Source organism: Oncorhynchus clarkii, chromosome 19 (assembly GCF_045791955.1).
Source record: "Oncorhynchus clarkii lewisi isolate Uvic-CL-2024 chromosome 19, UVic_Ocla_1.0, whole genome shotgun sequence".
In the NCBI taxonomy this organism is placed as follows: domain Eukaryota; kingdom Metazoa; phylum Chordata; class Actinopteri; order Salmoniformes; family Salmonidae; genus Oncorhynchus; species Oncorhynchus clarkii.
Window position 1 is genome coordinate 59,143,421 of NC_092165.1, and position 21,808 is coordinate 59,165,228.

The 21,808-nt window shown below is 45.7% G+C and overlaps 2 protein-coding genes across 6 annotated transcripts in view; one reads left to right on the forward strand and one right to left on the reverse strand.

Annotated features, from left to right (window-relative positions):
* The first annotated feature begins 552 nt into the window (after positions 1-552).
* LOC139374377 (solute carrier family 22 member 13) lies at positions 553-16,455 on the forward strand. 4 transcript variants are annotated; one of them, XM_071115421.1, is made up of 10 exons: positions 553-1,064; positions 8,871-8,971; positions 10,225-10,379; positions 10,649-10,817; positions 11,613-11,715; positions 11,849-12,027; positions 14,474-14,691; positions 14,780-14,888; positions 15,134-15,382; positions 16,119-16,455. In XM_071115421.1, the coding sequence occupies exons 1-10, from the start codon at positions 771-773 to the stop codon at positions 16,267-16,269; spliced, it is 1,728 nt and encodes a 575-aa protein (XP_070971522.1). In that variant the 5' UTR covers positions 553-770; the 3' UTR covers positions 16,270-16,455. The 4 variants fall into 4 exon arrangements, with proteins under 4 accessions (XP_070971522.1, XP_070971524.1, XP_070971523.1 ...); XM_071115422.1 differs by lacking the exon at positions 16,119-16,455 and adding an exon at positions 15,748-15,910 and having other exon boundaries at positions 628-1,064; XM_071115423.1 differs by lacking the exon at positions 16,119-16,455 and having other exon boundaries at positions 627-1,064; positions 15,138-15,377.
* Positions 16,456-19,606: 3,151 nt separating this feature from the next.
* Positions 19,607-21,808, reverse strand: part of LOC139375441 (SH3 and SYLF domain containing 1) — a 43,939-nt gene continuing 41,737 nt past the window's right edge. Inside the window, exons 11-12 of one of the 2 annotated variants that reach the window (XM_071117228.1) lie at positions 21,428-21,646; positions 21,331-21,397 (exon numbers count right to left, since the gene is read on the reverse strand). In XM_071117228.1, the coding sequence (XP_070973329.1) occupies positions 21,444-21,646 (203 nt within the window). In that variant the 3' untranslated portion in view covers positions 21,331-21,397; positions 21,428-21,443. Of the gene's footprint in view, positions 21,647-21,808 lie in introns of both variants that reach the window. The other variant, XM_071117227.1, reaches the window with a different exon arrangement.

The window sequence follows — 21,808 nt, forward strand, 5'->3', positions numbered from 1 at the left end:
AACAATTGGAAAAAACTGTAAAAAAAATAAATACTGCATGCCCCCTTACTCTCTCACAGAGGGGTTCTGAGCCTTTCACAGGACAACAGTAGTTGGTGTGGGTTTGTGTGTATGAGAAAGAGAATGGGACGGAGAGAACTAAGGGGGAGAGAGAAGGAAAAGGGAGTGAAAATGAATGGAGAGAAAAGAGAGAGGGGGAGAGAAGGAATGGGGAGAAAAGAGAGAGGGGGAGAGAGAAGGAATGGGGAGAAAAGAGAGAGGGGGGAGAGAGAAGGAAAAGGGAGGGAACATGAATGGAGAGAAAAGAGAGAGGGGGAGAGAAGGAATGGGGAGAAAAGAGAGAGGGGGGAAGAGAAGGAATAAGGATAAAAGAGAGAGGGGGAGAGAAAGAATGGGGAGAAAAGAGAGAGAGGGGTGAGAGAAGGAATGGGGAGAAAAGAGAGAGAGGGGTGAGAGAAGGAATGGGGAGAAAAGAGGGGGGAGAGAGAAGTGGTAAAGTAGTTCTATAGAATTTCTAGGTTCAGGTCAACTCGACCCCCAGGCAATGGGGAGGAAGTCTAATGCAGAGGACTGTGGGTTAGGTATTTATTCACCCCTGACCACTTTGTCGCGATTTGTAATGATTAGACTTTGCTTTTACAGTACTTATTGCGCTAACAAGACTTGACGGGAGTTCCAGGACTTTACGGGTGTAACAGTCCCTTCAGCTCCGCTGTCTGGTGAGATAGGCGGTGAGCGGAGAGAGAGAGTGAGTGATATAGAAGAGTCCTATGGCTCCATTGCAGCTCGCGGTGTACTTGCGGCTCGCTCTCATATTCTTCTTCACGGCGTTTCTTTTCTTCCTCGATGTCTTCACTGTCAGCAAAGCAGCCTCCTCGTGCGCTAACGTCCCCAGTCAGTTACCGACCAAGAGTCAAACCGGAGGAGATGAAGTCTCTTCTAGTAGTGCGCGCAAACAGAACCGCACTCCCTGGGAGGTGCGCGAGATGAACGTGTCACTTATATCGGTATTGTTACTGACACAGGATGAGATCACGCGGGGGAACGACACGGATAGAGATAATGTGAGTAAACATGTTATGTGTATGTGTGTCTGTGCCTGTGTGTGTCTCTTCACAGTCCCCGCTGTTCCATAAGGTGTATATTTATCTTTTTTAAAAAAAATCTGATTCTACTGCTTGCATCAACTACCTGATGTGGAATAGAGTTCCATGTAGGCTCTATGTAGTACTGTGTGCCTCCCAATGTCTGTTCTGGACTTGGGGACAGTGAAGAGACCTCGTGTGGCATGTCTTGTGGGGTATGCATGGGCGTCACTCAGGCCTTTTACAATAGAAAACAGCCCTCTGTTCCAGACCGATCTATTTAACCAGTAGTGTCTCCCATTGACACCAATGCCATAGCAGCTGGGTCTGGTCCAGAGAGGACATATGAAGAGAATTATTTTTTTCCCCCGCCCTTGATTATCTCATGATTATGATCAACATAACAAAGTTGTTTTGTCGAGATCAAGAAATAAAGTCTATAAATAGGATGCATTGATGATAAAGCCCATGGTGGATAAGAACATATCTTTTCACTGATTGCTAAGCTAAGAAATGGTACGTTTCACGCTAACGTCATGCTTTCATTTGTGTTTGTGTAACGGTGGCTAAATAGCGTTTCAATCGGTGACATCACTTGCTCTGAGACCTTGAAGTAGTAGTTCCCTTTTGCTCTGCAAAGGCTTTTGTAGAGCGATGGGTAACGATGCTTCGTGGGTGACTGTTGTTGATGTGTGCAGAGGGTCCCTGGTTCGCGCCCGGGTATGGGCGAGGGGACGGTCTAAAGTTATACTGTTACATTTGGAGCTCATTATCAGTTTAATAAGTTAGAATGTTAGCATACTGTTTCCCAGACTGTGTGCCACACCCAAGACACCAGCCAATCACAAGAGCTACAGTGCCGGCAAAAGGTATTGATACACCTTGACTGGATTTTCTCACCCATCTACACACAAAACCCCATGGTGAAAAAGTGAAAACAAGTTTTTAGAAATGTTTGCAAATTTATTGAAAATTAAATAGAGCAATATCTCATTTACATAAGTATTCACACACCTGAGTCAATACTTTGTAGAAGCACTTTTGGCAGCAATTACTGCTGTGAGTCTTTCTGGTTAAGTATCTAAGAGCTTTCCACACCGGGATTGTGTAACATTTGTCCATTATTCTTTTCAAAATTCTTCAAGCTCTGTCAAATTGGATGTTGAGCATCGCTAGACAACCATTTCTAGGTCTTGTAACTTGGTCACTCAGGAACATTCACTGTCTTATTTGTAAAACCCTCTTTGGGCTAAGTGGGACGCTAGTGACCCACCTTGACAACACCCGGTGAAATTGGAGAGCGCGAAATTCAAAATACAAAAATCGTAATATTAAACATTCATGGAAATACAAGTGTCTTGCATCGTCTAAAAGCTTTACTTCTTGTTAATCCAGCCGCTTTGTCAGCGAAACGGCGAAAGCATACCATGTGATTATCTGAGGACAGCGCCCCGCGTACACCAGCATTAAAAACGTTTTCCAAACCAGCAGAGGCGTCACAAAAATCAGAAATAGCGATAAAATAAATCACTTACTTTTGAAAATCTTCCTCTGTTTGCAATCCCAAGGGTCCCAGCTACACAACAAATGGTTGTTTTGTTCAATAAAGTCCTTTAAATCCCCAAAAAGTCCATTTATTTGGGGTGTTTGATTCAGTAATCCACCCATTCCACACGTTCAACATGCAAACAGAGGAATCTGAAAAGTTACCAATAAACTTTATCCAAACAAGTCAAACAATGTTTCTAATCAATCCTCAGGTACCCTAATATGTAAATAAAGGATAACATTTAAGACAGAATGTAGCATGTTCAATACCAGAGATAAATAACGAGGTGCACGCCCTCATCCACGAGCGCCACAAGACTATAGTCCAAATGAGAGCCACCTTGAAAAACTACAACTTCTAATTAATTTTTCAAAAAACAAGCCTGAAACCCTTTCTAAAGACTGTTGACATCTAGTGGAATCCATAGGAACTGCAATCTGGGAGGAATTCCTTTGAATAAGCATTTGAACGGACTGTGACCTAAAACAATAATCTGGATGGATTCTCCTCTGGTTTTCGCCTGCCATATCAGTTCTGTTATACTTACAGAGATTATTTTAACAGTTTTAGAAACTTCAGAGTGGTTTCTGACCAATGCTACCAATTACATACATATCCTAGCTTCTGGGCCTGAGTAACAGGCAGTTTACTTTTGGCACATCAGTCATCCGAATACTGCCCCCTAGCCTTAAGAAGAAGCAACTCCAGTATAGATTTGAGCTTTTGTTTTAGGTTATTCTCCTGCTGAAAGGTGAATTCATCTCCGAGTGTCTGGTGGAAAGCAGACTGAACCAGGTTTTCTTTTAGAATTTTGCCTGTGCTTAGCTCTATTCCATTTTTTTATTTTTTTTATTCTGAAAAACTCACCAGTCTTTAACGATTACAAGGATACCCATTACATGATGAAGTCCGAGTGGTACTCCCCTAAACATAATACTTTGTATTCAAGACATAAAGTGAATTGCTTTGCCACATCTTTTTTGCAGTATTACTTTAGTGCCTTGTTGCAAACAGGATGCATGTTTTGGAATATTTTTATTCTGTACAGGCTTCCTTCTTTTCACTGTCAATTAGGTTAGTGTTGTGAAGTTACTACTGTTCATCCCTCCTCAGTTTTTTCCAACACCAGCCATTAAATGTAACTGTTTTAAGTCACCATTGGCCCCATGGTGAAATCCTTGAGTGGTTTCCTTCCTCTCTGGCAACTGAGTTAGGAATAACGCCTGTATCTTTGTAGTGACTGGGTGTATTGATACACCATCCAAAGTGTAATTAATAACTTGCTCAAAGGTATATTCAATGTCTGCTTTTTTTAAATCTACCAATAGGTGCCCTTCTTTGTGAGACGTTGGAAAATGTCCTTGCTTTGTGTGGTTGAATCCGTGTTTGAAATGCACTGCTCGACTGGGGGACCTAACAGATCATTGTATGTGTGGGGTACTGAGATGAGGTAGGTAGCCTAGTGGTTTGAGCGTTGGAACCGGAACCGAAAGGTTGCTGGATTGAATTCCCGAGCTGACAAGGTAAACATCTGTCGTTCTGTCGTTCTGCCCCTGAACAAGGCAGTTAACCCACAGTTCCCCGGTAGGCCATCATTGTAAATAACAATTTGCTCAGGATCTGCCCCTTTTTTTCAATTTTTGCCTGAAATGACATACCCAAATCCAACTGTCTGTTGCTCAGGCCCTGAAGCAAGGATATGCATATTATTGGTATCATTTGAAAGGAAACACTTTGAAGTTGAAATGTGAAAAGAATGTAGGAGAATAAAAGCAAAAGCAGGAAGCACTCATCCAGAGGCGGCGCTTCTGGGGACTTTAATGCAGGAAAACTTTAATCTATTTTATCAAATTTCTATCAGCATGTTAAATGTGCAATCAGAGGAGAAAAAAAACCTCTGGACCACCTTAACTCTATACACAGAGTACGTACAAAGCTCTCCCTCGCCCTCCATTTGGCAAATCTGAGTATAATTACATCCTCCTGATTCCTTCTTACAAGCAAAAATGAAAGCAGGAAGCACCAGTGACGAGATCAATAAAGAAAGTGGTCAGATGAAGCAGATGCTACGCTACAGGACTGTTTTGCTGGCAGACTGGAATTATGTTCCAGGATTCCTCCGATGGCATTGAGGAGTACACCACATCAGTCATTGACTTCATCAATAAGTGCATCGATGATGTCATCCCCACAGTGACAGTACACACCCCAACCAGAAGTCATGGATTACAGGCAACATCCGCACTGAGCGAAATGCTAGAGCTGCTTCTTTCAAGGAGCGGGACTCTAATCCGTGAAGCTTATACGAAACCACACTATCCTGCTATGCCCTCCGACGAACCATCAAACAGGCAAAGGGTCAATACAGGACTAAGATCGAATCATACTACACCAGCTCTGACTCTCATCGGATGTGGCAGGGCTTGCAAACCATTACTACAAAGGGAAGCACAGCCGAGAGCTGCCCAGTGACACGAGTCTACCAGTTGAGCTAAACTACTTATATGCTCGCTTTGAGGCAAATAACACTGAAACATGCATGAGAGCACCAACTGTTCTGGAAGACTGTGTGATCATGCTCTCCTTAGCCGATTTGAGTAAGACCTTTAAACAGGTTAACATTCACAAAGTGACAGGGCCAGACGGATTACCAGGATGTGTACTGTGAGTATGCGCTGATCAACTGGCAAGTGTCTTCACTGACATTTTCAACCTCTCCGTGTCCGAGTCTGTAATACCAACATGTTTTAAGGAGACCACCATGGAGCCTGTGCCCAAGAACACTAAGGTAACCTGCCTAAATGACTACCGACCAGTATCACTCACTTCTGTAGCCATGAAGTCCTTTTAAAGGCTGGTCATGGCTCACATCAACACCATTATCCCCGAAACCCTAGACCCAATCCAATTTGCATTCCGCCCCAACAGACCCACAGTTGATGCAATCTCTTTTGCACTCCACACTGTCCTTTCACAACTGGACAAAAGGAACACCTATGTGAGAATGCTATCTATTGACTACAGCTCAGCGTTCAACACCATAGCACCCTCAAAGCTCATCACTAAGCTAAGGAACCTGGGACTAAACACCTCCCTCTGTAACTAGATCCTGGACTTCCTGACGGGCCGCCCCCAGGTGGTAAGGGTAGGTAACAGCACATCCGCCACGCTGATCCTCAACACAGGGGCCCCTCAGAGGTGCGTGCTCAATCCCCTCTTGTACTCCCTGTTCACTCACGACTGCACGGCCAGGCACGACTCCAACACCATCACTAAGTTTGCCAATGACAACAGTGGTAGGCCTGATCACCGACAATGACGAGACAGCCTATAGGGAGGAGGTCCGAGACCTGGCCTTGTGGTGCCAGGTAAATAACCTCTCCATCAATGTGATCAAGACAAATTAGATGTTTGTGGACTACAGGAAAAAGAGGACAAAGCACTTCCCCATTCTCATCGACGGGGCTGCAGTGGAGTAGGTTGAGAGGTTCAAGTTCCTTGGTGTCCACAACACCAACAAACTAACATGGTCCATGCACACCAAGACCGTTGTGAAGCCGGCACGACAAAACCTATTCCCCCTCAGGAGACTGAAAAGATTTGACATGGGTCCTCAGATCCTCAAAAGGTTCTACAGCTGTACCATCGAGAGCATCCTGACGAGTTGCTTCACTGCCTCGTATGGCAACTGCTCGGCCTCTGACCGCATGGAACTACAGAGGGTAGTGCATACGGCCCAGTACATCACTGGGGCCAAGCTTCCTGCCATCCAGTACTTGTATACCAGGCGGTGTCAAAGGAAGGCCCTAAATTGTCAGACTCCAGCCACCCTAGTCATAGACTGTTCTCTCTGCTACCGCACGGAAAGCGGTACCGAAGCGCCAAGTCTAGGACCAAGAGGCTTCTAAACAGCTTCTACCTCCATAAGACTCCTGAACATCTAGTCAAAACCTAATCAAATGGCTTCCCAGACTATTTGCATTGTCTGCAAAAGGGATAACGAATCCAGTTGTTTGTGTCATCCATTTCGGGAAAGTACCTGTGTAATTGCGCACCCAACTCACTCAGGTGCTTCACTATATCACATTTCACATTGTCCATAAGCTTGAGTTCATTTGCACACAAAAAAATCATACAATGATGGAAAGATCTGTGTGCTGTCCTTGTTAATGCAGACAGAGAAGAGCTCCAACTTCTTAATCAGAGCCTCAATTTTGTCCCGCACATTGAATATAGTTGCGGAGAGTCCCTGTAATCCTAGATTCAGATCATTCAGGTGAGAAAAAACATCACCCAGATAGGCCAGTCGTGTGAGAAACTCGTCATCATGCAAGCGTTCAGACAAGTGAAAATTATGGTCAGTAAAGAAAACTTTAAGCTCGTCGTATAAGGCAGAAAATACACGTGATTTCAGGGGCCTTGCTTTTTTAACAAAGTTAACCATTTTCACTGTAGTGTCCAAAAAATCTTTCAAGCTGTCAGGCATTCCCCTGGCAGCAAGAGCCTCTCGGTGACTGCTGCAGTGTACCCAAGTGGTGTCGGGAGCAACTGCTTGCACGCACGGAATCCACGTCAGGAGAAACTGCTTGCAGGCACGTTACCACTCCACTATGTCTCACTGTCATGGCTTTTGAGTCATCAGTACAGATACCAACATGAGCAGCAGCTACGTTTGGCTACATAGTGGAATTCCCGCGAGAGAATAACGGTTAATGTGATTGGATGTTAATTATTTGAAGAGGCTACCTGTATTTGACATTGTGTTGTTATTTCACTGAACACTAGATGGTTTAATTTTATTTCTGGCAGTGAAACGAGGCTACTCAGGCAAGAAAAAAACCTCTCCCAAATGTATAGCCCCGTTGGAAAATATAAATGGACTGTTTGTCACGTATACTCCCTCTCCAGCCTCTAGGTCATCAGGCTGCTGATTATCCCGTACAGCTAACCGATCGCTGCAGCTGTACATAGTCCATCTGTAAATAGCCCACCCAATCTATCTACCTCATCCCCATACTGTTTTTATTTTATTTACTGATTTGCTCTTTTGCACACCAGTATATCTACCAGCACATGTTCATCTGATCATTTATCACTCCAGTGTTAATCTGCTAAATTGTAATTATTCGCTCCTATGGCCTATTTATTGCCTTTTTATTTATTGCTCATGCCTTTTGCACACACTGTATATATACTTACTTTTTTCTACTGTGTCATTGATTTGTTTATTGTGTTATTGGCTTGTTTATTGTTTACTCCATGTGTAACTCTGTGTTGTTGTCTGTGTCACACTGCTTTGCTTTATCTTGACTAGGTCGCAGTTGCAAATGAGAACTTGTTCTCAACTAGCGTACCTGGTTAAATAAAGGTGTTCTCAACTAGCCTACCTGGTTTAATAAAGGTGGGATTTTTTTTAAAAATCTAGCAAGGGTAGGATGGTCATCTGAATCAGGGTTAGTTTGTCAGCTGGGGTGAAAGAGGAGCGATTACGATTACGTTACCTTTGGTAACCACGGCTACCAGGCCAACCTCGGCTCCCAGGGATACCTTGGTTCCCAGGGCTACCATGGCTACCTTGCTCCCAGGGCTACCATTGCTACCTTGCTCCCAGGGCTACCATTGCTACCTTGCTCCCAGGGCTACAATTGCTACCTTGCTCCCAGGGCTACCATTGCTACCTTGTTCTCCCATTGCTGCCTTGGCTACCTTGGCTCCCAGGGCTAACTTGCTACCAGGGCTACCAGGTCTATCAGGGCTCCCATGACTCTCAGGGCTACCGCTCAATTCATGCCATTTCGATCTACAGTGTCCACAGATCAATTTATAAGTTAAAATGTCAGTCGGAACCGATATCAGAACCATGCAAATCTTAACCCTAATTTGCTCCAGTGTGCTGTACTACTAGGGCTGACCTTGAGTACTACTATGGCTGACCCTGAGTACTACTATGGCTGACCCTGAGTACTACTATGGCTGACCCTGAGTACTACTATGGCTTACCCTGAGTACTACTATGGTTGACCCCGAGTACTACTATAGCTGACCCTGAGTACTATTATGGCTGACCCTGAGTACTACTATGGTTGAACCTGAGTACTGCTATGGCTGAACTTGTAAAACAACACATTTCATTATCAGGTGTGTGTGGCAATAAATAGTTAGTGTTGCAACTAGATTACTAGAACATTATCTAGCACAAACATCTGTGCGTGTGTGCATGTGCGTTTGTGTTACAGGGCAAAGTGTGTTTGGATCCAGTGGTGTTGTCGTACAGTCAGACCATGTACATGGCTGGCCTTCTGCTGGGATCTCTCTTTGGAGGAGCTCTCTCTGACAGGTGACATACATGCACTGTACATACACACACACAGTACATATATACACACACACAGTGTATATATACAGTTGAAGTCGGGTTCAATGGGGTTCAGGTCTGGAGGTTGGGCTGGCCATGACAGGGTCTTGATCTGGTGGTCCTCCATTGACACCATGATTGACCTGGCTGTGTGGCATGGAGCATTGTCCTGCTGGAAAAAAAACAATCCTCGGAGTTGGGTAACATTGTCAGAGCAGAAGGAAGCAAGTTTTCTTCCAGGACAAAGCTTGTACTTGGCTTGATTCATGCATCCTTCACAACCTCAGATCATCACCGATCCTCAACCAAATTTCCAAGTGGGTGCAAGACCTGGAGAGGCCTACAAGCCACAGGGTCTCGCACCCACAAAACACCAGTCTCAACGTCAACAGTGAAGAGGCAACTCCTGCCTTCTAGGCAGAGTTCCTCTGTCCAGTGTCTGTGTTATTTTGCCCATCTTAATCTTTTATTTCCATTGGCAGTCTGAGTTATGGCTTTTTCTTTGCAACTCTGCCTAGAAGGCCAGCATCCCGGAGTCGCCTCTTCACTGTTGAAGTTGAGACTGGTGTTTTGCGGATACTATTTAATGAAGCTGCCAGTTGATGACTTGTGAGGCGTCTTTTGTTCAAACTAGACATTCTAACGTACTTGTCCTCTTGCTCAGTTGTGCACCGGGGCCTCCCACTCCTATTTCTATTCTGGTTAGGGCCAGTGTGCACTGTTCTGTAAAGGGAGTACTAGTACACAGCGTTGTATGAGATCTTCAGTTTTTGGCAATTTCTCGCATGGGATAGCCTTCATTTCTCAGAACAACAATAGACTGACAAGTTTCAGAAGAAGGTTCTTTGTTTCTGCCCATTTTGAGCCTGTAATCGAACCCACAAATGCTGATGCTCCAGATACTCAACTAGTCTAAAGAAGGACATTTGTATTGCTTCTTTATTCAGAACAACAGTTTTCAGCTGTGCTAACATCATTGCAAAATAGTTTTCTAATGATTAATTTGCCTTTTAAAATTATAAACTTGGATTAGCTAACACAACGTGCCACTGAAACACAGGAGTGATGGTTGCTGATAATGGGCCTCTGTACGCCTATGTAGATATTCCATAATAAATCTGCCTTTTCCAGCTACAATAGTAGCTGGTACAATAACAGATACACACACACACAAAGTAAATTATACACTGTAACACATGGACGTTGTGTGTGTGTGTGTGTCTGTGTGTGACTAGGTACGGTAAGCGAGTGGTACTGCTGGTGTGTGTGTGTGTCCATGCTGTGACTGCTGTGCTGCCGGCAGTCCTTCCTCACGCCATCCTCTTCCTCACCCTGCGCTGTCTGGCCGGGGTCTCCTGCTGCTGTATCAATATCTGCAGCTTCAGCCTGGGTAACACATCTACTCTACCGTAACTGTGTGTGTGTGTGTGTGTGTTTGTGTGAGTGTGTGTGTGTGTGTGTTTGTGTGAGTGTGTGTGTGTGTGTGTGTGTGTGTGTGTGCTTCATGCCATGCGGCTGTGGGCATGGATTTAACTGTGTATGTATGTGTGTGTGCGTGTGCGTGTGCGTGTGAGTGAGTGTGTGTGTGTGTGTGTGTGTGTGTGTGTGTGTGTGTGTGTGTGTGTGTGTGTGTGTGTGTGTGTGTGTGTGTGTGTGTAGGTGTGGAATGGAGTCTTCCCAGGTATCGTATTTGGCCCCCGGCCCTCCTGTCCTTCTCCTTCAGCCTGGGTATGATGGCGTTGGCACCGCTGGCGTACCTTACACACACCTGGACACAGCTACACCTGGCTCTGGCCGTACCACAGATCCTCTGTCTGCCTCTCTACTAGTGAGTAACACACACCTGGACACAGCTACACCTGGCTCTGGCCGTACCACAGATCCTCTGTCTGCCTCTCTACTAGTGAGTAACACACACCTGGACACAGCTACACCTGGCTCTGGCCGTACCACAGATCCTCTGTCTGCCTCTCTACTAGTGAGTAACACACACCTGGACACAGCTACACCTGGCTCTGGCCGTACCACAGATCCTCTGTCTGCCTCTCTACTAGTGAGTAACACACACCTGGACACAGCTACACCTGGCTCTGGCCGTACCACAGATCCTCTGTCTGCCTCTCTACTAGTGAGTAACACACACCTGGACACAGCTACACCTGGCTCTGGCCGTACCACAGATCCTCTGTCTGCCTCTCTACTAGTGAGTAACACACACAACCCTAAGTCTCCCCTGAAACCAGGTGAGAGAGTGTGAGTGAACCTGTACTGAAATGCCATGGATCTCCCCCCTCAGCCATGAATCTCCCCCTTCTCAGCCATGAATCTCCCCCTTCTCAGCCATGAATCTCCCCCTTCTCAGCCATGAATCTCCCCCTCTCAGCCATGAATCTCCCCCTTCTCAGCCATGAATCTCCCCCTTCTCAGCCATGAATCTCCCCCTTCTCAGCCATGAATCTCCCCCTTCTCAGCCATGAATCTCCCCCTTCTCAGCCATGAATCTCCCCCTTCTCAGCCATGAATCTCCCCCTCTCAGCCATGAATCTCCCCCTTCTCAGCCATGAATCTCCCCCTTCTCAGCCATGAATCTCCCCTTCTCAGCCATGAATCTCCCCCCTCTCAGCTCCATTCCTGAGTCTCCTCACTGGTTGCTCCTGAAGAAGAGGCTGGACACTCTGGAGGAGTACAGGAGACACAGTCCTGAGGACAAACGCTGTCTAGCTCTGGTACACACACACACACACAAATACACACACACACACACACACACACACACACACACACACACACACAGATGTATGTCTGTACTATATCAGTGTTCCTAGACGCGACTCAGGTCTGTGTGTGTTTCTGTCGCAGCTGTTGGAGACAGAGGGGAAGGACCTGCAACAAGTCCCCCGGGACACAGACACACTGGAGACTGGCACACACATACCAAAGGCAGACACTCAAACCCCGGAGGGAAACACACTTTCCCACTGCGGACACATGAGAAGTCCCACCATTCTACTGCGCCTGGTCATCATGAGTTACATTGGGTGGGTCAGTCTGTGTTTACAGTGAGCTCCAAAGGTATTGTTTTGGCTCTGTACTCCAGTGTTACAGGTTTTTCCATTTATATTTTGAGGTAGAGCGTTATCACGTAGGGCGGACCAATTGGTGTCACCTCGTTAGTAAGTAGGTGTTACACCTGTGCCGGGTTGTCCATCTCGTTAGTGGGAAGGTGTATCACCTGTGCTGGGTTGTCCATCTCATTAGTCAGAAGGTGTATCACCTGTGCCGGGTTGTCCATCTCATTAGTGAGAAGGTGTATCACCTGTGCCGGGTTGTCCATCTCATTAGTGAGAAGGTGTATCACCTGTGCCGGGATGTCCATCTCGTTAGTGGGAAGGTGTATCACCTGTGCCGGGTTGTCCATCTCGTTAGTGGGAAGGTGTATCACCTGCGCTAGCCCAGGTGAAATTGAAGAGTGGCCCACTGCTCCAGTTGGTTCTTGAGAGATGTTGGAAGTGCTTGACCACGGTTTAGCGCTTCCTTTTTGAGTGTGATAAAAACAAAGCCTTTAATCTTGTGTTTTCCCCTTTTTGGTTCGTTTGTCTTTTAGCTCCATATTCAAAGTTGTTTTGTAGGAGTTTATTTTGGTTTGTGTTTCATGGGGCAAATTTAATGGGCATTCATGGTGGGTGTCTTTTAGGACCCAGACTCTTGTTGCTAGTCAACTTTTCGGCGGACACCCCCAGGAATGTCTTTGAGACCCCCTCCTAAAATCCACCTGATTCCCCGTTTTGTATTGTTTGTCAGTTATTTTCATGTATAGTTTGTCTTATGGGACCGTAACACCATGATACAATGACTGATGTTAAAGTGCAGGACTGTCAGCTTTAATTTGAAGGTGTTTTCATCCATAAACGGGTGAACCGTTTAGAAATCACTTTGTGAACACAGTCCCTCCATTTTAGGAGATTGAAAGTAATTTGGGACGAATTCCCCTCTGTGTTTTGAAAAGTGTCCAAAGTTTAGTATTTGGTCCCATATTCCTGGCACAACAATCACGATGACAATACCATCAAATTAAAGCTGTCAGTGGACTTTAACCTCGTAGTCATAGTATCATTTAAAATCCCAAAGTGCTGGATTACAGAGATAAAACATCATGTGTCACTTTTGTAGCTCACTGAAAGTGTGTAGAAAAAAAAGAGAGGTTGTCAGGTTCTACCGCTGTACTCCATTTGTTCTACAGCATTTGTCTGATGCTGTCTCTCCGCCCTGTGTATGATTCTGTCCTTCCGCCCTGTGTATGATGCTGTCTCTCCCCACTGTGTATGATTCTGTCCTTCCGCCCTGTGTATGATGCTGTCTCTCCCCACTGTGCATGATGCTGTCTCTCCCCACTGTGTATGATGCTGTCTCTCCCCACTGTGTATGATGCTGTCTCTCCCCACTGTGTCTGATGCTGTCTCTCCCCACTGTGTCTGATGCTGTCTTTCCCCACTGTGTATGATGCTGTCTCTCCGCCATGTGTATGATTCTGTCTCTCCGCCCTGTGTATGATGCTGTCTCTCCGCCCTGTGTATGATTCTGTCCTTCCGCCCTGTGAATGATGCTGTCTCTCCGCCCTGTGTATGATTCTGTCCTTCCGCCCTGTGAATGATGCTGTCTCTCCGCCCTGTGTATGATTCTGTCCTTCCGCCCTGTGAATGATGCTGTCTCTGATGCTGTCTCTCCCCACTGTGTCTGATGCTGTCTCTCCGCCCTGTGAATGATGCTGTCTCTCCGCCCTGTGTCTGATGCCGTCTCTCCGCCCTGTGTCTGATGCTGTCTCTCCGCCCTGTGTCTGATGCTGTCTCTCCACCCTGTGAATGATGCTGTCTCTCTGCCCTGTGTCTGATGCTGTCTCTCCACCCTGTGTATGATTCTGTCCTTCCGCCCTGTGAATGATGCTGTCTCTGATGCTGTCTCTCCCCACTGTGTCTGATGCTGTCTCTCTACCCTGTGTCTGATGCTGTCTCTCCGCCCTGTGTCTGATGCTGTCTCTCCCCACTGTGTCTGATGCTGTCTCTCCGCCCTGTGTCTGATGCTGTCTCTCCCCACTGTGTATGATGCTGTCTCTCCCCCCGTGTATGATGCTGTCTCTCCGCCCTGTGTATGATGCTGTCTCTCCACCCTGTGTCTGATGCTGTCTCTTCCCACTGTGTCTGATGCTGTCTCTCCCCACTGTGTATGATGCTGTCTCTCCGCCCTGTGTCTGATGCTGTCTCTCCCCACTGTGTATGATGCTGTTTCTCCCCACTGTGTATGATGCTGTCTCTCCCCACTGTGTATGATGCTGTCTCTCCCCTTGTGTCTGATGCTGTCTCTCCGCCCTGTGTCTGATGCTGTCTCTCCCCACTGTGTATGATGCTGTCTCTCCCCACTGTGTATGATGCTGTCTCTCCCCACTGTGTATGATGCTGTCTCTCCCCACTGTGTATGCGTGTGTGTTAGGCTAACGTCAGCCCTGACGTACTACGGTATCTGTCTGAATGTCGGGCGTTTCGGGGTGGATGTCTTCCTGGCTCAGTTCTTCAGCGGCCTATCAGAGACACCCTGCTTGCTCGTCCCATTCCTATTGGCCCGCTGTGGCAGACGCCCAATCAGCATGCTGTCCCTGCTCCTCAGTGGCTCCTTCTGCCTGCTGTCCCTGCTTGCATCACGCTTCTACGGTAAACACACACGCACACACACACACCGACACAACAAACACATCGACACAACCTCCAGTGATCCAACACTGTGTGTGTGTGTGTGTAGCTGTCCCAGGGTTGGTGATGGCTCTGGCCCTGGTGGGGAAGCTGTGTATGCAGACCAGTGTGTTTGTCTCTTTACTCTATGGCATCGAGCTCTTCCCTACACTCATCAGGTACGGTGTGTGTGTGTGTGTGTGTGTGTCTGTGTCTGACCCCTGACAGGACTAGTCCCTATCTCAACCCAGCAGACACACAGCACTTATCTATTGACCTCACACACTCGCCTGGGTCAAAGGTCATCTTATCTCCATGCTTGAGTAATACCTGATGTGTGTGTATCTCTCTGTTTGTGCAATATGTGTATGTTTGAGTTGTACGGGCAGGCTGTATCTTAACTGTGTGTGTGTGTCTGTTTCAGACAGAAGTGTGTGGGATTGGTGTGTCTGTGTTACAGAGTGGGGTGTATCCTCAATGCGGTGGTCAGTCCTAGAGGAGAAACCATCCCATTGGCCGCTATGATTCTTTATGGGAGTGGCCCCATTGTCGGGGCGGGACTGTGTCTGTTGCTACCGGAGACCAGCGGTGTGCCGCTCCCTGATTCGCTGGAGGACTGTGACAGACAACCCAGGCTACACCTCCCATTAGCCTGGTCATCATGCTTCACAAGGTAAGAGACCTTTGACACACACACACACCCAAATTCACAAGTTATGCACACACTAAGACAAAAACATGTAGCCTTACACATACCTCGCTTGCTACTGTGGAGCTAAATGGTGTGTGTTTGACTGTGAGTGTTACACACTTGAAGTGGTCTCTCTCTCTTCAGTTTGTCAACAGCAGCTGGCATGAAATGCTATGACCTATACTCAAGAGTTCAGAAAGCTGGTGTGTCTGTCAGTGTGTGTATATCTCAGTGTTACATAACTTCTTATTTTAGGTTAACTATTTACCCCCCCCCTCTCTCGTCCTCCCCACCTCTCTCGTACCACTCCCCCCTTCCCTTCTACCATGTGTAATGACCTGTTTCAGTCCCTACCAGCTGGGCACAGACGCCAGTTAAACATCAAATTTTGTATTTACGTTTAACGGAGTTGTCAACTTAACGTGAAATCTACATGAAATCAAACTAAATGTGAATCATTTCATTTCATTTCGGGTTTAAAAATGTCCAATAAAATGTATTTTTCACGTTTTACTTTTTTGCAAATTCGATTCGTTTTCCGCATTGATTCATCCTCATTACATTTAATAATTTTGTTTTATGTGGAACAAACATGATTCAACCAATTTGTGTCCAGTGGGTAGTGTGACCTGCTACTCAGAGAGTCCTGGACCAAGAAATAGGTTCAATAGAGACACATGTGAACGTCTCTCCAGCTCAGATGTGTATTTCCTGACAGGCGCTCAGTGGACACCCCAGCTGACAAGGCCTGTCCATTCCTGGGAGACACAGACCCCGAGAAACCCTCCCACCACCCACAGGAACCCAACTCAAATGAAAACACTCTGCACACACACACACACACACACGCTGTTGATACATGTATTTAAAAGGTCCATGGAACATTGAGATACTAGCCGAACAGTGTCCAATAAGTTCTAATCATTTTTGTGTCACGTTGTGCCCAACTGAACAGGACCCTGGTTTTACTGTTTAAACTTTAAATCTGTGTGATCTGGTCTGTCCCAGCCTGTGGAGAACATTCTTAGCTCCCTATAAAAAAAATCTGCATTCTCCTTCTCTTGATTTTGTTTGATTTTTTTCACAAATTTCGTAGAATTTTTCAATAGTTTTCTCTCAAAAATCACACTTTTTTAAATAGGAAAATAACAACATGTGATGTTCTAAGTGCCACAACAAAGATCAAAACCACTTTTGAGGTCTGTGAAAAATCTAAGAACAGCCTTTGTTTGGTTAGCGGTGTTTCTGTAGCGCTCATGTCATGTGATGCAGAGTTTACGAAACAAAATGGCTACTGGATTGATGCACATAATCATGAGATCATTCTGCCAGGTAGGCAGAGGCTGCATTGTAAGTTCATATTTAATTGTGAAGTTGTTTTTTCTTTTCGGAAAAGCCTTCGGATCTATCAGCAGACGGTTATTATTAGCATCATCGCTAACGGCTGCACAAAGGAGCACCACACAACACACACGAGCTTCCCTTTCAGATAATTGTGGGAAAATACCAAGCATTGATGCACTTTGTTAATGTCATATATTTTAAATCTTCTTAGGGACAGCCCCCTTTTAAAAAAAATCACCTAAAACAACATACCCAACTCTATCTGGCTGTAGCTCAGGACCTGAAGCAAGGATATGCATATTCTTGATACCATTTGAAAGGAAACACTTTGAAGTTTGTGGAAATGTGAATTGAATGTAGGAGAATATAACAATAGATCTGGTAGAAGAAAATACAAAGAAAGAAAACAACCAGTGTTTGTTTTTTTTACTACGTTTAGGGTGAGATTTTCACAATTTACTTTCTTTGCAAAATGAACGAGTGGAAATTCAAAAATCGATTGTTCGTGGTATATGGACCTTTTTAGGATATGAAAAAGGATTTTATCTAAGACAATGACACTTCATGTTCGTGTAAAATCTCTGGGACCCTTTGGATGATAAATCAGAGCAAGATTTCAGAATGTAAGTCCACATTTCACCTTCAGCCTATCACGTTGAAAAAAGTGTTTTGTTGGAGCTTTCAAACAATAGAATGGCATTTTTTCCACAGTAATAGCTACTGTGAATTGGACAGTGCAGTTAGATTAACAAGAATTTAAGTTTTCAGCCGATATAAGACACTTCTACGTTCCGACATTTGTTGTTCCTCTAAAATCTGCGATCTTGATAGAACGAGCTGAATGATTTTACAACTGCCCCGTTGACGGAACGCCGATCCGTATTAACTTGAGCAAATAAAATACATTCAAGAAATGCTTGAAACTTGTTGAATTCCATTTTAAAATGTCTGCATTCCGTGATTCCATCTGCAAGGCAGATTTTATAGTGCCCTACTTTCTTAAAAAGGCCCAGTGGTGTCAAAAATTCTGTTTTCCCTGTGTTTTGTATCATATAGTATAACAGTTGATGAAACTAACACAAACACTGTAAAAGTGTGAATATGTTTTATCAGTGTTATGACCTCAAATCAGCAGGTTTGAATGGGCGGGAGTTTTGGCTTTCCATGGTGACATCACCATGCGGTAAGTTGGTTAACAGACCAATAACAAAAGAGAGTTACAAACCTCTCTGCCAATAACAGCTACTGTAGTTTTCAGTTTTTCCCTTCACACTCAAGACAGTCCTAGGAAAATTCTTGCTTGACAATTTTTTTGTTGTTGCTAAAAAAAAAATGTTTTTTTTATTACGGTAATGTAATTAATTAACCAGAAATTATTTGATATTGAAAGACTGCCGCATTGGACTTAACAAACGCAGAGCCGTGTGTGTGTGTGTGTGCGTGTGTTTAGGGTTACTGTGTGTGTGTGTGTGTGTGTGCGTGCGTTTAGGGTTACTGTGTGTGTGTGTGTGCGTGCGTTTAGGATTACTGTGTGTGTGTGTGTGTGTGTGTTTGTGCGTTTAGGGTTACTGTGTGTGTGTGCGTTTAGGGTTACTGTGTGTGTGTGTGTGTGCGTTTAGGGTTACTGTGTGTGTGTGTGTGTGTGTGTGCGTTTAGGATTACTGTGTGTGTGTGTGCGTTTAGGGTTACTGTGTGTGTGTGTGTGTGTGTGTGTGTGTGAGAGTTTAGGATTACGGTGTGTGTGTGCGTTTAGGATTACTGTGTGTGTGTGTGTGTGTGTGTGTGTGTGTTTGTGCGTTTAGGGTTACTGTGTGTGTGTTTGTGCATTTAGGGTTACTGTGTGTGTGTGTGTGTGTATCGTGGCCTAGGATATTCTGAAATGGCAAACTTGCTAATTGGTTTGAACGCGTATAACTCCAACCAGTTAGAACACGCCAGTTCCTTGGTTCCAACTAGCAAGTGAACAAAGAATGTGTGTCTTTGTGATGCGAGGAAACGGGCCTTTGTATAAACAGCTGTTCAGGGAGGTTCCGTGTGTGTTTTAGTACGCGTTATTCTTAAACGTCCCTTACCTTACCGCCGTTTCTACACTGTTACCTTGCCTTGCAGACTACTGTGTTAACATGAAACACAGTGTTGAAATAGGTCATCAAGGTGCAAGGGATGTTGAGTTGACGGGAGATGGAGGCCGTCTTATCGTTAAAAGGGGGTGTGGTCTTGTTGCCGTGTTCTCTTTTTAACGCAGACGACTGTAGTTGTGTGGAACGTTGTCCTGTCCGGTGTCAGGGCCAGACGTGATATGACAGACTGTGCCTCAGTCTCTGCCCCACTGACAGGGCGAGGAACGTTGTCCTGTCCGGTGTCAGGGCCAGACGTGATATGACAGACTGTGCCTCAGTCTCTGCTGTTGTGTTCTTATAGGCCCATGACAGGGTGAGGAATGTTATCCTGTACAGATGTTCTGTTCTTTGCTATTAAAATAAAAAATATGGAATTTTCAATTTCATAAGAACGCATGTCTTTTCCCCAGGGCAATAATCTACTATTCCAAGGTAGAACTTCACACACCCTGGACAATCATTCACCACACACACACACACACCACACCACACACCCTGGCCAATAATTTACCACACACACACACACAGTGTTCGTGAGTGGTGTGTTGGCAAGTGGACATGGGGAAATTTGACTTAAAAAAAAAAAAATCACTGATATTACAGCCAGACCAGCCATGCTTGCACCAATCCAATGCATGATACGGGCATATTAGGTGAAGGTAGAAAATGGGACAGCATCCTGATTGGCAGTAGAGACAGGAGTACATCGCCCCCCTGTGGCCAGAAGACAAACTACACCCTCTTACAAACAAGGTTCTTTAATACATATCCACACACACATTCAGAGAGAAATCTGTACAAACTATCATTACATACAGACGTTAAGATAAAACAGATTATTTTATATTAAATACTTTTGATCCAGCATCATACAAAAACGGCAGTACGGAGTAAAATACTGCACATAATCCCAGAAACTACAGAGCATAAAATAACCGGCAGGTACAGATGATCTATAATGCATTTTATAGAAACAAAACAAATAAAATGATCTATCGACTTCATTGTAATATAATGTCAAACACCCTTGCCGAGCCCATTTGTGACTTGCCGTACAGCATATAATATAACGAGTGAGAATATAAACAGATTAACAGCACCGTTCTGTAGCTTTCCTCTGTTCAATGCTCTAAAACTGGTACCTTATCCAAACCACCTTGCCGACCCAAACTGCACTGCACTGGCTCGGATATAGTCTCTCTACATCACCCTTCCCAGCGTGGTTCGGGTCTCTAGAAGTGAACAGAGCTGGTAACATCCGGGGTGTATTCATTAATCAAAACACTGTAGAAAAACGGTTTTGCAATGAAAACAAGACTTTCTATTGGACAAATTCAGGTAGGTCCCTCCCTGTTTTGAACGGTTTCAGAAGCAGGCTGACCTTAATGAACTGGACTATAGCGAGCCACAGAGTAAAGTTCAGGTAGGAACGGTCCTATAGGAAGATAGCGTGGCTACCCATACCGTCCAATAGGAAGACAGCGTGGCTACCCATACCGTCCTATAGGAAGACAGCGTGGCTACCCATACCGTCCTATAGGAAGACAGGGTGGCTACCCATACCGTCCAATAGGAAGACAGGGTGGCTACCCATACCGTCCAATAGGAAGACAGGGTGGCTACCCATACCGTCCTATAGGAAGACAGGGTGGCTACCCATACCGTCCTATAGGAAGACAGGGTGGCTACCCATACCGTCCTATAGGAGGACAGCGTGGCTAGCCATACCGTCCTATAGGAAGACAGCGTGGCTAGCCATACCGTCCTATAGGAAGACAGCGTGGCTACCCATACCGTCCTATAGGAAGACAGGGTGGCTACCCATACCGTCCAATAGGAAGACAGGGTGGCTACCCATACCGTCCTATAGGAAGACAGGGTGGCTACCCATACCGTCCTATAGGAAGACAGGGTGGCTACCCATACCGTCCTATAGGAAGACAGGGTGGCTGCCCATACCGTCCTATAGGAAGACAGCGTGGCTACCCATACCGTCCTATAGGAAGACAGCGTGGCTAGCCATACCGTCCTATAGGAAGACAGCGTGGCTAGCCATACCGTCCTATAGGAAGACAGCGTGGCTACCCATACCGTCCTATAGGAAGACAGCGTGGCTACCCATACCGTCCTATAGGAAGACAGCGTGGCTACCCATACCGTCCTATAGGAAGACAGGGTGGCTACCCATACCGTCCCAGAGGAAGACAGCGTGGCTACCCATACCGTCCTATAGGAAGACAGCATGGCTAGCCATACCGTCCTATAGGAAGACAGCGTGGCTAGCCATACCGTCCTATAGGAAGACAGCGTGGCTAGCCATACCGTCCAATAGGAAGACAGCGAGACTACCCATACCGTCCAATAGGAAGACCTTCCCCTGAACTGTAGTAATCAGAGTCAGTTAGTGTGAGTCTTGAACATTGTGGAGAGTGTTCGTGTTACAGAGTGTGGGACATCATGTGTCCGTGTAGTGTGTTGAAAACATTACTCCCAGCAATATAAGTGTCCATGTGTGTGACAGACCTGTGTGTGAGAGAGAGAGAGTGTGAGTGTGAGTGAGTGTGAGTGTGAGTGTGTGTTCAGGGGTAGGAGACGAAGTTAGCGGGGAAGATTCCGGTCCGTCCGTTCAGCGTTCCCTCCCACCAGTCATACTGTGACTCTGTCTTGGTAACCACAGTGATGCGGTCGCCAGGGTTGAAGCTCAGGTCGCCAGGCTGTTGCCCCGTGAACGGGTGTACCGCCGTGACGACTACAGGCCCCGCGTCCCACGGCCCGACCCCACCTAGGAACAGTCAAATGAGGTGTATACAGTGAACCGGTGAACAGCAGGCCTTGTTGAATGCACATCAAGTCATTACATGCAACATTCTCAAATCAACCTGTACTGAGTGAATGTTGCACATACAATGAGGCAGACTTGTGAGTGTGAAAACGAATACGATTC

Coding starts and splice junctions, on each gene's coding strand:
- LOC139374377 (XM_071115421.1), top strand. CDS start 771: ATGGCTCCATTGCAGCTCGCGGTGTACTTGCGGCTCGCTCTCATATTC. Junction 10,818..11,612: donor CTCTGTCTGCCTCTCTACTA/GTGAGTAACACA, acceptor CCCCCCTCTCAG/CTCCATTCCTGAGTCTCCTC. Junction 11,716..11,848: donor ACAAACGCTGTCTAGCTCTG/GTACACACACAC, acceptor TTTCTGTCGCAG/CTGTTGGAGACAGAGGGGAA.